Source organism: Bombina bombina, chromosome 2 (genome assembly GCF_027579735.1).
Source record: "Bombina bombina isolate aBomBom1 chromosome 2, aBomBom1.pri, whole genome shotgun sequence".
NCBI lineage: Eukaryota > Metazoa > Chordata > Amphibia > Anura > Bombinatoridae > Bombina > Bombina bombina.
Genome location: NC_069500.1, coordinates 244,026,029 through 244,039,971, shown reverse-complemented (window position 1 = coordinate 244,039,971; position 13,943 = coordinate 244,026,029). Strand labels below are relative to the sequence as shown.

Sequence of the window (13,943 nt, the reverse complement as noted above, 5' to 3'; positions counted from 1 at the left end):
AATACATGTGCACTAGCAGATATGTGCACTAGACACAGGAAGTCAGTTTTTTGCCCATGATCAGTAGAGCAGTGTTTTTCAACCAGTGTGCCGCGGCACACTAGTGTGCCGTGAGAGATCCTCAGGTGTGCCACCGCAGACTGACAACAGTGTGACATATTTTTTAAATTTTGCTTGTTTTGATGTGAAAGGCTCATCAGGCAGACAGGCAGGCATCATTTACAACCATGACATATTGACATTCATTCACAGACAATCATTATGATTGTGAATGAATGTCAATGTCACGTATAGTTTGTAGGAGGCATGGCATGACAGCACAGTACAGTACGTGTGTGTGTGTATATATATATATATATATATATATATATATATACTGTATTAGGCTACAATGTGTGATTTTGTAAAATTTTGGGATGGTGGTGTGCCACATTATTATAGAAAATTAAAATAAAACCTGTTATAGGATCCCATGGAAATCTCCAGTTACTCTAGTAAGTTATAAAATCATATTAACTAACTTAGGTCACTGTACACTACAAAAGACATAATGGTTGTATCTAAAATGTCTTCTGTTTTTATTTCTGACATAGAATGGACAATATGTATGAACTGCAGAATGGTATTATATAATAGGGCAGAAATGCTCTTTTTTTTTTTTTTTTTTTTTTTTTGTACATTTTACTGTATATTTAGTTTGTATTTCTCCTACATTGGTGTGTCCGGTCCACGGCTTCATCCTTACTTGTGGGAATATTCTCTTCCCTTACAGGAAATGGCAAAGAGGCACACAGCAAAAGCTGTCCATATAGACCCTCCTCTGGCTCCGCCCCCCAGTCATTCTCTTTGCCGCTCTGAACAAGTAGCATCTCCACGGGGATGGTAAAGAGTTTGTGGTGTTTAGTTGTAGTTTTTATTTCTTCTATCAAGAGTTTGTTATTTTAAAATAGTGCCGGTTTGTACTATTTACTCTGCAACAGAAAATGATGAAGATTTCTGTTAAAGAGGAGTATGATTTTAGCACTCACAACTGAAATCCATTGCTGTTCCCACGCAGGACTGTCGAATCCAGAGAACTTCAGTTGGGGGGAACAGTTTGCAGACTTATCTGCTTCAGGTACATTCAGTCTCTTTTCTAACAAGACCCAGTATTGCTAGAGGACTGTCAGTTTTTCCCTTAGGGGACCGGTAAGCCATTTTCTTAGACGCAGTAACAGAATTAAGGCTTTAAAATTGGGCTATATGCTGGTTGACACCTTGTAGGCTAAATCGATTGGTTTTTTAGCTTATTATATGGCAATCGAAGTGTTTTGTGAACTTGAAAACATTTTTGGGAACGTTTTTATTTGCGCCTGGCTTTTGTTATAGACGCCTATTCTAGTCAGAAAGGCCCCTTCACTCTGTTACAGAGGGAGGAGGCCTCATTTTCGTGCCTCAGTTGCGCAGTTACTTTAACAGGCAGTGCATGCAGCTTCATGTGAGAGGATCCTGTAGCTGAGAAATGGATCCAGGGAGGCTTAATCCTATATTAAATCACCCCTAAGGAAGGTAAAAGCCGCAGCAAAGTCTGTGGCAGGGACTGTAGTGTGTTTTAAACCGGTAAATTGAACTATTAGCTCCGGTTTGCTTATTTAAGGGTTTAGAGACTTGAAATTTGGTGTGCAATACTTTCAAAGCATTAAGACACTGGGGTGTAATTTTCAGAAAGATCGGATTTTTCTTTGATGTTTTTTTGAAAATTCAGAAATAAAGTGTGCTCTTTTTATTATTTAAAGAGACAGTAACGGTTTTGTTTAAAATTGTTTTCATTGCATTAAAAGCCTGCTTAAATCTGTCTAACATGTCTGTACCTTCAGATAGCATATGTTCTGTCCAAGGTGGTTCCCCCTTTAAATGTATGTGATAATTGTGCCATGGCGTCCAAACAAAGTAAGGACAGTACTGTCACATTTAATAAAATTGCCCAAGATGATTCTTCTAATGAAGGTAGTGGGGATAGTTCATCATCCTCTCCTTCTGTGTCAACACCAGTTTTGCCCGCGCAGGTGATCCCTAGTACATCTAGCGCGCCAATGCTTATTACTATGCAGCAATTAACAGCAATAATGGATAATTCTATAGCAGCTCTTTTATCCAAACTGCCAGCATTTCCTAGAAAGCGTGATTGCTCAGTTTTAAATACAGAGGATGAGCAAGTAGGCGCTGACGATAATTTATCTGTTTTACCCTCACATCAATCTGAGTTGGCAGTGAGGGAGGGGCTGTCTGAGGGAGAAATTTCTGACTCAGGTAAAATTTCTCAACAGGCAGAACCTGATATCGTGGCATTTAAATTTAAGCTAGAACATCTCCGCTCCCTGCTTAAGGAGATACTAGCTACTCTTGATGATTGTGATTCTTTGGTAATTCCAGAGAAGTTGTGCAAAATGGACAAATTCTTAGAGGTCCCAGTGCACGCTGATGCTTTTCCGATACCCAAGAGGGTGGCGGACATAGTGACTAAGGAGTGGGAGAAGCCAGGTGTACCTTTTGTTCCCTCTCCTATATTTAAGAAAATGTTCCCCATTGTCGACCCCAGAAGGGACGCATGGCAAACGGTCCCTAAGGTAGAGGGGGCTGTTTCAACGCTAGCCAAGCGTACAACTATTCCTATAGAGGACAGTTGTGCTTTCAAAGATCCTATGGATAAAAAATTGGAAGGACTGCTTAAAAAGATTTTTGTTCAGCAGGGTTTCCTTCTTCAACCAATTTCGTGCATTATTCCTGTCACTACGGCGGCGTCTTTTTGGTTCGAGGAACTAGAAAATTCGCTCCAAAGAGAGACTCTTGAAGTCATGGACAGAATTCACGCACTAAAGTTGGCTAATTCCTTTATTTTGGATGCCGCCTTTCAATTGGTGAAATTAGCGGCGAAAAACTCAGGTTTTGCTATAGTGGCGCGCAGGGCGCTTTGGCTAAAATCCTGGTCGGCGGATGTGTCGTCCAAAACTAAATTACTTAATATTCCTTTCAAAGGTAAGACCCTTTTCGGGCCAGAATTGAAGGAGATTATTTCCGACATCACTGGGGGAAAGGGCCATGCCCTCCCACAGGATAGGCCTTTCAAGGCTAAGAACAAGTCTAATTTTCATTCCTTTCGCAATTTCAGGAACGGACCGGCTTCTAACTCTGCAGCCTCTAGACAAGAGGGTAACGCTTCCCAGCCTAAACCTGCATGGAAACCATTGCAAGGCTGGAACAAGGGTAAACAGGCCAAGAAGCCTTCTGCTGCTACCAAGACAGCATGAAGGGGTAGCCCCCGATGCGGGACCGGATCTAGTAGGGAGCAGACTTTCTCTCTTTGCTCAGGCGTGGGCAAGAGATGTTCCGGATCCCTGGGCACTAGAAATAGTCTCTCAGGGGTATCTTCTAGAGTTCAAGGAGAAGGTTCCACATGTCTCGCTTATCTTCAGACCAGATAAAGAAACAGGCATTCTTACATTGCGTAGGAGACCTATTAAAGATGGGAGTGATAAATCCAGTTCCAACAGCGGAACAAGGTCTAGGTTTTTACTTGAACCTATTTGTAGTTCCCAAAAAAGAGGGAACTTTCAGGCCAATTCTGGATTTAAAGATTCTAAACAAATTCCTCAGAGTTCCATCATTCAAAATGGAAACCATTCGGAACGATTTTACCAACAATCCAGGAGGTTCAATATTTGACTACTGTGGACTTAAAGCATGCGTATCTTCATATCCCTATCCACAAAACTCATCATCAGTTCCTGAGGTTCGCCTTTCTGGACAAACATTACCAGTTCATGGCTCTTCCATTCGGTTTAGCCACCGCTCCCAGAATTTTCACAAAGGTGCTAGGGTCCCTTCTAGCGGTCCTAAGGCCGAGGGGCATTGCTGTAGCACCTTACCTAGACGACATTCTAATCCAAGCGTCGTCTCTTTCCAAAGCAAGGGCTCATACAGACATTGTTTTAGCCTTTCTCAGATCTCACGGGTGGAAGGTGAACATAGAAAAAAGTTCCCTGTCCCCGTCCACAAGGGTTCCCTTTCTGGGAACAATAATAGATTCTGTGGAAATGAAGATTTTCCTGACAGAGGTCAGAAAGTTAAAACTTCTAAAAGCTTGTCGAGTTCTTCATTCTATTCCTCAGCCTTCCATAGCTCAGTGCATGGAAGTAATAGGACTAATGGTTGCAGCAATGGACGTGGTTCCTTTTGCTCGAATCCATTTAAGACCATTGCAGCTGTGCATGCTCAAACAGTGGAATGGGGATTATGCAGACTTGTCTCCCCAAATTCAAGTAGACCAGGTAACCAGGGACTCACTCCTCTGGTGGTTGACTCAGGATCACCTGTCTCAGGGAATGAGTTTCCGCAGACCGGAGTGGGTCATTGTCACGACCGACGCCAGCCTCTTGGGCTGGGGCGCGGTCTGGGACTCTCTGAAAGCTCAGGGTCTATGGTCTCGGGAAGAGTCTCTTCTCCCGATAAACATTTTGGAACTGAGAGCGATATTCAATGCGCTCCTGGCTTGGCCTCAACTAGCGAAGGCCAGGTTAATAAGATTTCAGTCGGACAACATGACGACTGTAGCGTACATCAATCATCAGGGGGGAACAAAGAGTTCCTTGGCGATGAGAGAGGTATCCAAGATCATCAAATGGGCGGGGGATCACTCCTGCCATCTATCTGCAATTCACATCCCAGCAGTAGACAACTGGGAGGCGGATTATCTGAGTCGTCAGACTTTCCATCCGGGGGAGTGGGAACTTCAGCCGGAGGTCTTTGCCCAGTTAACCCAACTATGGGGCACTCCAGATATGGATCTGATGGCGTCTCGTCAGAACTCCAAGGTTCCTCGCTACGGGTCCAGATCCAGGGATCCCAAGGCGGCACTAGTGGATGCATTGGTGGCGCCCTGGTCGTTCAATCTGGCTTATGTGTTTCCACCGTTCCCTCTCCTTCCCAGGCTTGTAGCCAGGATCAAGCAGGAGAAGGCCTCAGTGATTCTAATAGCTCCTGCATGGCCACGCAGGACTTGGTATGAAGACCTGGTGAATATGTCATCGGTTCTACCATGGAAGCTACCTTTGAGACAGGATCTTCTAGTACAAGGTCCATTCAGACATCCAAATCTAGTCTCTCTGCAACTGACTGCTTGGAAATTGAACGCTTGATTCTATCTAAGCGTGGGTTTTCAGATTCGGTTATAGATACTCTGGTTCAAGCCAGAAAACCGGTGACTAGGAAAATTTACCATAAGATATGGCTAAAATATATCCGTTGGTGCGAATCCAAGGGATTTTCTTGGAGTAAAATCAAAATTCCTAGAATACTTTCCTTTCTCCAAGAGGGTTTGGATAAAGGTTTGTCTGTCTGTTTTGTTGCACAAACGACTGGCAACCGTGCCAGATGTGCAGGTGTTTGTACAAGCGTTAGTCAGAATCAAGCCTGTCTACAGACCTATGACTCCTCCATGGAGTCTAAACTTAGTTCTTTCAGTTCTTCAAGGGGTTCCGTTTGAACCCTTACATTCCATAGATATTAAGTTACTATCTTGGAAAGTTCTGTTTTTGGTTGCTATTTCTTCTGCTAGAAGAGTTTCTGAATTGTCTGCTTTGCAGTGTACTTCACCCTATCTGGTGTTCCATACAGATAAGGTAGTTTTACGTACCAAGCCTGGTTTTCTTCCAAAAGTGGTTTCCAACAGGAATATTAACCAGGAAATAGTTGTTCCTTCCCTGTGTCCGAATCCAGTCTCAAAGAAGGAACGTTTGTTACACAACCTAGATGTGGTCCGTGCTTTAAAATTCTATTTAGAGGCAACAAAGGATTTCAGACAGACATCATCCTTGTTTGTCGTTTATTCTGGTAAGAGGAGAGGGCAGAAAGCTACTGCTACCTCTCTTTCCTTTTGGCTGAAAAGCATCATCCGATTGGCTTATGAGACAGCCGGACGGCAGCCTCCTGAACGAATTACAGCTGACTCTACGAGGGCTGTGGCTTCCACATGGGCCTTCAAGAACGAGGCTTCTGTTGATCAGATCTGTAAGGCAGCGACTTGGTCTTCACTGCACACTTTTACCAAATTTTACAAATTCGATACTTTTGCTTCTTCGGAGGCTGTTTTTGGGAGAAAGGTTTTGCAAGCCGTGGTGCCTTCCGTTTAGGTTACCTGACTTGTTCCCTCCCTTCATCCGTGTCCTAAAGCTTTGGTATTGGTTCCCACAAGTAAGGATGAAGCCGTGGACCGGACACACCAATGTAGGAGAAAACAGAATTTATGTCTTACCTGATAAATTCCTTTCTCCTACGGTGTGTCCGGTCCACGGCCCGCCCTGGCTTTTTGTCAGGTTTAAAAAATTTTATTTCTATACACTACAGTCACCACGGCACCCTATGGTTTCTCCTTTTTCTCCTAACCGCTGGTCGATTGACTGGGGGGCGGAGCCAGAGGAGGGGCTTTATGGACAGCTTTTGCTGTGTGCCTCTTTGCCATTTCCTGTTAGGGAAGAGAATATTCCCACAAGTAAGGATGAAGCCGTGGACCGGACACACCGTAGGAGAAAGGAATTTATCAGGTAAGACATAAATTCTGTTTTTGAAAATGTAGGGATTAAAGGGCCATGATACCCAAATGTTGAAACAATTGAAAGTGATGCAGCATAGCATATGACTAGAAAATATCACCTGAACATCTCTATGTAAAAAAGAAAGATATTTTACCTCAAAAATTCCTCAGTAGCCACATAGGACTTCTACGCAGAAAATCAGTATGTCTGTCCTGGGACAGCTAAGGGAGTGAGCTTACGTGCACACTTATCTTATTTCCCTATTCAGTTTAAGGAAGTTTAGTATGAAATCTCATGAGAGTTAAGTGAAATCTCATGAGATCACAGTAAAAGAGTTTGGCCTCAGCACTGCTGATGCTGATTGGCTGCTGTTCATTTCTTCATTTTTTTTTTTTATTTTTTTTTACTTGCAGCTGAGCAACAGCTGAGTATAACTTTTTACACAGAACTTACTCTGCTGAGCTGAGGAAGTTGTGAGGTAAAATATCTTCCTTTCTTCTATAAGGTACGATGAGTCCACGGATTCATCCTTTACTTGTGGGATATTATCCTCCTGCTAACAGGAAGTGGCAAAGAGCACCACAGCAGAGCTGTCTATATAGCTCCTCCCTTAGCTCCACCCCCAGTCATTCTCTTTGCCTACTCTAAGTACTAGGAAGGGTAAAGTGAAAGAGGTGATAAAATATTAGTTCTTCAAGCAGTGGTGCCTTCTGTCTTGTCCCTCCCGTTCATCCGTGTCCTGTAGCTTTGGTATTGTATCCCACAAGTAAAGGATGAATCCGTGGACTCGTCGTACCTTATAGAACAAAAGTAAATTTATGCTTACCTGATAAATTAATTTTTTCTATGGTACAACGAGTCCACGGCCCGCCCTGTCATTTTAAGACAGATTATATTTTTTTATTTTAAACTTCAGTCATCTCTGCACCTTGTAGTTTCTCCTTTTTCTTCCTGTACCTTCGGTCAAATGACTGGGGGGTGGAGCTAAGGGAGGAGCTATATAGACAGCTCTGCTGTGGTGCTCTTTGCCACTTCCTGTTAGCAGGACGATAATATCCCACAAGTAAAGGATGAATCCGTGGACTCGTCGTACCATAGAAGAAATTAATTTATCAGGTAAGCATAAATTTACTTTTTTTACATAGAGATGCTCAGGTGATATTTTCCTGTCAGCTTTTTAAAGTTATACTGCATCAGTTTCAAGTGATTTAGCATATGAGTTTTATGTCCCTTTAAATAAAGTTTTTTTGGCGATAACAGTGCAATGATTAAATATATATTTTGTACTCTTATTTTATGCTTATACTTACGTTGTACTTTATATTTTTAGGTTAATGGAAGAAGCATTAATAGGGGATCATATAAAAACTCAAGAGCTCCCGGGTATCGTTGTCTCAGTGAGTAGGAATCCATATGGCTACAAATTGGCTTGGGATTTTTTCAAGAAAAACTGGCAAGAGTTTGTACAGAAGTGAGTAGTAACTTAACTGGGAATCAGCCTATTAATGCTGTTTAGTCACATACACAAAAAATTTTTTTTTTATTTTTTTAGGTTTGAATTGGGCTCACGTACGATTGGGGACATGCTACAGGGAGTTGTAAGAGACTATTCTACTAGGGAACAGCTTAAACAGGTAAAATTAATTTACAGATTTGCATGATTATATTTTCTGTAAATCATTACAGCATTTGTTTATACTTTTTTATATTTATTATATTCTTACACTGTCATCTAGTAATTAACAATTTTATAGAGAATGTGAATTTGTGTGTATATCCCCCTCAAATGATGGCAGATTTATGGAAACCTTCTCTGACAATATAGTTATGAGTTATGACTAATTTATGAAATTGGGATCAGTTGAACAAAACTCTTTGTCTTGCTCAGTGTCCTGTTGGTTATTGTCTGCTGAGCAATACCTACCACTATGTCCTGCTGGTTGTCTGCTGACCAATGTCTACCACAGTGTCCTGGTTATTGTCTGCTGACCAATATCTACCTCTGTGTCCTGCTGGTTATTGTCTGCTGACCAATACCTACTAAAGTGTCCTGGTTATTGTCTGCTGACCAATACCTACCACTGTGTCCTGCTGGTTATTGTCTGCTGACCAATATCTACTAGAGCTGGTATCCACTATTTATAAAGATTTCTATAATCAATAGAAAGTAATCATTTAGATACTGTATACAATAGCCAAGCTTTTAGTAACACAACTCCTATTTCAATAAATAATAATGTTGAGAAACACTTAGCCACACACAATACATTTTTGTGAAGCAAGTAGTTACTGTAATGTAGAATAAATGTCTTGTATATTCATTTTCAGGTGACCGACTTTTTTGATGCATTGAGTGATGGGTCCCAACTCCGATGTGTTCAACAAGCAAGAGAAACTATTGAAGAAAATATTCGCTGGATGGATAAAAACCTTGAGCTTGTTAAAATGTGGCTGAAAAATAATAGTTAGAATAGACAACGTTTAAAAAAAAGTTCTATGTCACCTGAAGCTTTTGAGTAAGAAGTGACACAAAATTGCACTAAGCTCTCATGACGTGAAAAGTTATTTGTTTTTTTTATAGTTACTTTTGTTAATTAAATAAGCAAACACAAACCTAATAATATATTGAACGGATGTTATTTAAATGCTTGGCTCTAAAAGACAGTGTTTTAAAAATATTAATTTTCTTTATGTCAAAATAAATGTTCCCATATTTTCGGAAACATTTTTTGTCATCCTGTTTGTGAAAGTCTGTTCCTGTCCACCAACAGAGTTATGAAAGGTATCCAGACTAGATGCTTTGGTGTCACTTTAAGCATATTGCTCTTTCTAAGCCAACACTGTTTAAAGGGACATGAAAACCCATACCGTTTTAAAAAATGTCCAATTTACTTCTATTATGAAATTTGCTTCATTCCCATGATATGTGCTGAAGAGATACCTAGGTTGGCATCTTGAGCACTGCATGGCAGGAAATGGTGCTGCCATCTAGTGCTCTTGCAAATGAATAACAGTCTTGCAAAACTGCTGCCAAATAGTGCTCCAGAGATGGATGGACTCCTAAGCTTACATTCTACTTTTCAACAAAAGATACCAAATTGATAATGGAAGTAAATTAGGAAGTTGTTTAAAATGAAATGTTCTGTCTGAATCATGACGGAACATTGTTGGTTTTCATATCCATTTAATTTTAGAAGGTTGTATGTGCTGTATAATAAATAAGGGTCTAAGTAAGCTTTGTAACAGAACAAAGAGGACAGGCATTAAATATTGAGAACAACAGTATATCCCCCTGTTCTAAAATGTAAAAATGTATTTAAAAAAAATCAGGATGCAATTATCATGCGAACACAACATTGTTGTTTTATTGATATATCCTTTAAACAAACTATTAACTTAAAACTGACGCATATGGATCAAGACTACAAGGTTGTACCACTATAAAACAAACTATAGGTTTTACATTTTGAAAACTTTGTATGAATAAGATTTATTTGAACTTTTGAGTATTTTTTTTGTATTTTTCAAAGAAGCAAAGCATGGTTTTTAAAATAGGTTTACATCAATATCTGCAGAATAATGCACCCAAAGTATAGAATTGTACAATTACGTGGGCAAATACATTGACATCTTATTCTTTCACAGGTGTAATGTTATTTACTGATTTACTTTTTTCTCCTCTTTAAAGAGCTTAACATCCATAGATTTCAATGGATACCTTAGAATAATTAATAAAATAATCCTTAAACTGAAATCTTACAATTAAATTGGGATATAAACAGCACACCTGATGATTTTCAGTTCTCATACCCTTTGGTTTGTCTTCAGTGTTTAGTTTGTTTGGTTTTTTATTTGCCAATATTTTAGTCCTGTTGTTATTTGTGAGTTGTAGTAAATGGCTGTGGTGTATCTAAGCCTCTGCAGATTGCCCCTTATTTCAGTTCTTTTGACAGATTTGCATTTTAGCCAATCAATGCTGACTCCTAGGTAACCCCACATGCGTGAGCAAAAAGTTATCTATATGGCACACATAAACTAATGTACTTTAGTTGTGAAAAACTGTCAAAATGCATTCAGATTATAGGCGGCTATCAAGGGCTAAGAAATTAGCATATGAGCCTACCTAGGTTTAGCTTTCAGCTAAGAATACCAAGAGAACAAAGCAAAATTGATGATAAAAGTAAATTGGAAAGATGTTTAAAATGACGTGCCCTATCTGGATTATGAAAGTTTATTTTTGACTAGACTGTCCCTTTAAGTTATAGAAAACTGCAGAAACTACTTAAAGGGATGGTATAGTTTATTTATAAGCCCTTGAAGGCCACCTCTTATCTCAATGCATTTGACAGTTCTTTACATCTAGAGAGTGTTAATGTGTGCCATATTGATAGCATTGTGCTTACACCCATGTAGTTACTTATGAGAGGGCAATGACTGGCTAAAATGCAAATTAACTGAAATAAGGGGGCAGTCTGCAGAGGCTTAGATACAAGGTAATCACAGAGGTGCAAAGTGTATTACTATTACAGAGCTGGTTATGCAAAACTGGGGAATGGGTAATAAAGGGATTATCTATCTTTTTAATACAATAAAAACTCTGGAGTAGACTGTCCCTTTAAGTAGGTTAGTAGTAAAAAGTTAGTAATGAATGTCTTGGGTCATTATTGTATTATTAATAGCTTTATGTTGCAGATGGTAATTTTTTTTTTTTTAAAGGAAAAACTCAAAAAAGTTATCAAAGAAGCTGCTCTTCTTGCATATGTGTACGTCTACCTGTTCTTGGTTTTCTTTTACTTTTTGTGCCCTTTCAACGGTTGTGCCAATCATAGTTATAACATCTAAAAAAAAACATAAAAAACCCACAGATATTTATATGTGAATTAAATATTCAATATCTCCCAATAGAAAAAAATACTAAAAACCCCTTCTTTGATTCAGTTTGTGATCTTTCTTCTATAATAGTTACACTGGATATTCTACTGATCATGCAGTAGTCTACAAATACACCATTTTGGTCAGTTGCAGGGTGTCAAGCTTTTCTTGTTAATAAAAAAAGTTTTTTTCTGTATTATGTTTGAACTTCTTTTTTTTCATATAAAATGTTTAGTTATGTGTGCTATATATAGCTACTACTGCCCTATATCCAGACAGTCAGAAACAAACTCCATTATACAAAGGCACCTGTCAAGTAAAATCAGGTAAGGTAGATTCTAGACCGCATTTGGAAAGAACATCTAGTGAATGTTGAGTTTTGCACATTTCTAGACTGGATAAGAGATCAATGACAGAGTTGGAAAATCTAGTGATATATGTATTGGATAGTCCAAATCTAATCAGGTGCACTAATCCACAACTGAATTAACAGAGCTAGAAACCTGACTTCTCAGTAAAAAAGGTGATGCCCATGGCTGAGCTAATTGTTGACTCAAATACATTAGAATCTGTTCAGGACTGCTAAAACGGTACATGATATAAAAAATAAAACTTACAAAGAAAGGCTCAATGACCTAAATATGTATAGCTTAGAAGAGAGAAGGGAAACGTCATATTATAGAAATGTTCAGTTATATTTAGGGACTAAAGAAAACTGAGGCTATAGTATTATTTTTTTTATTTTCCAAAATATTTTTATTGAAGTATAAAACTTACATTGACAACAATTTGTAGAATACAAGGATAGCCATGGGCAATTTTAACAACAATGTGAGTAAATATATAGGCAGGTGAGTGATCTTCTGGGTGTGTCGCGTTAACCAGCTTGAAAAGTTCGGTCAAATCATACTACATGTTCTATAAGTCCATACATACACTGTGATGGTTGTTAAAAGGTAATCGCTCAGTCATAACCTGACATTTTATACTTGGCATCTAGCTAGGTGGTATTTTAGGTAACCTAAGACGTTACAGCCTGTCACATAAGCAGCTTGTTTCTGAAAATATAACCATGCTATTTACTCAGCAAAGCCTGAGAATGCCTTCTAGAAAACACTGCAAATACCAGCACATTAGAACTGAAGCTACCTCTCATTATTAACACCAGGCTTTGCTTGCTCTCTGACATCTCCCCCACAATCTTGTGGGGGTTGTAGCTATCCCAAACTCTGTTCTGATTACATTGACTAGGAGACTCAAGATTAGGTGGGGGCTATAATTCAATAATTTATTTACCTTGTCATCTTGCTGTGAAGGGGATTGTATACTGAGAGTTACTTTACTGTAAAGACACCTTTGAGTTGTATCGGGCTGCAAGACATTGATTAACAGCGGTATTCAGTATTCGTGTAATACACCAAATTGTATATAGCCCTCCCTAAAAGAGCATAACTTGTGTTAAGGTGTGGTCAAATGTTCGTTTATAACTTCTAGCCCAGCATGGCGATGTGACATGTCTCGCATCCTACTTAGAATCCTTATTCCTGTCCCGGCCTGGGTTATTTTTCAGCCCACAATATGCTCACATATCTCGACATGCAGCTCATGTCTCCCCTGTGAGATAAGCACCAGGCCTAACCTTCATTCTGCTACTGCCACAAATAGGAGCTTAGCCCCTGCCCTTGTACTAAATATAAGAGCCAAGCCTATACTCTGCCCAAAATATCGACATACTTATTCAGTTTCTTTGTTATGTGCTGGCAGTCTCCTCAGTAGTTTTTATTACAGACCCCCTTACTCTCATATACCCCACATAGTTTATCATAGTTTATCATAGTTTATCAATGAATCCTATGTCGTCGTCTGAGAACGACACAAATACATGTTATATTGCAGGAGATATATTTCCTTAAGTTGTGTGCTTATGTAAAATTTGGGAATTTTATTTCATTCTGTCATCATCTACCCTCCTGTAGTACATACTCTTCTCTTTTTACATCTATCATGTGCAAAAAGTTGATGTATCATACAAACACCATCACTGATCTACTGTTACACTAGTGTTAATATGTCATAGCATGTAACACCCTGAGAGACAAGCAGAAAAGTAACTCATAAGATTGCATATACCCGCTGTGTTCCCCCCTACCCTTATCGCTCTGTCCTTCCCTTCCCCGGTCCCCCCCCCCTCCCCCTCATGCTCCCCCTGTTTTCTGTTTGTTTTTTCAAGTGTTTGGGAATGTTATCTATCTCTGTCATCGTCTACCCTCCTGTAGTTCATACTCTTCTCTTTTAACATTTTTCATATGCAAAAATTGATATATCACAAGAAGATCTTCACTGACCTATTATTGCACTACTGTTGATGTGTCATAGCATGGATTATCCTGAGAGACAAGCAGAAAAGTAACTTATAGGATTGCATACACTTGTTGTGCTCCCCCCTACCCTTATCGTTCTGCCCTTCCCTCTCCCCTGTTTTTTCCCCCTTCCCCTCTTGCC

General features: G+C 39.5%; 1 protein-coding gene across 2 annotated transcripts in view; it reads left to right on the top strand.

Moving 5' to 3' along the window:
- The window catches only part of ERAP1 (endoplasmic reticulum aminopeptidase 1), a 216,039-nt gene extending 204,402 nt beyond the window's left edge, over positions 1 to 11,637 (top strand). For both annotated transcript variants that reach the window (XM_053701510.1, XM_053701509.1), the window contains 3 exons: positions 7,900 to 8,040; positions 8,122 to 8,203; positions 8,898 to 11,637. In XM_053701510.1, the coding sequence (XP_053557485.1) occupies positions 7,900 to 8,040; positions 8,122 to 8,203; positions 8,898 to 9,038 (364 nt within the window). In that variant the 3' untranslated portion in view covers positions 9,039 to 11,637. The remainder of the gene's footprint in view (positions 1 to 7,899; positions 8,041 to 8,121; positions 8,204 to 8,897) is intronic.
- Positions 11,638 to 13,943: the final 2,306 nt, after the last annotated feature.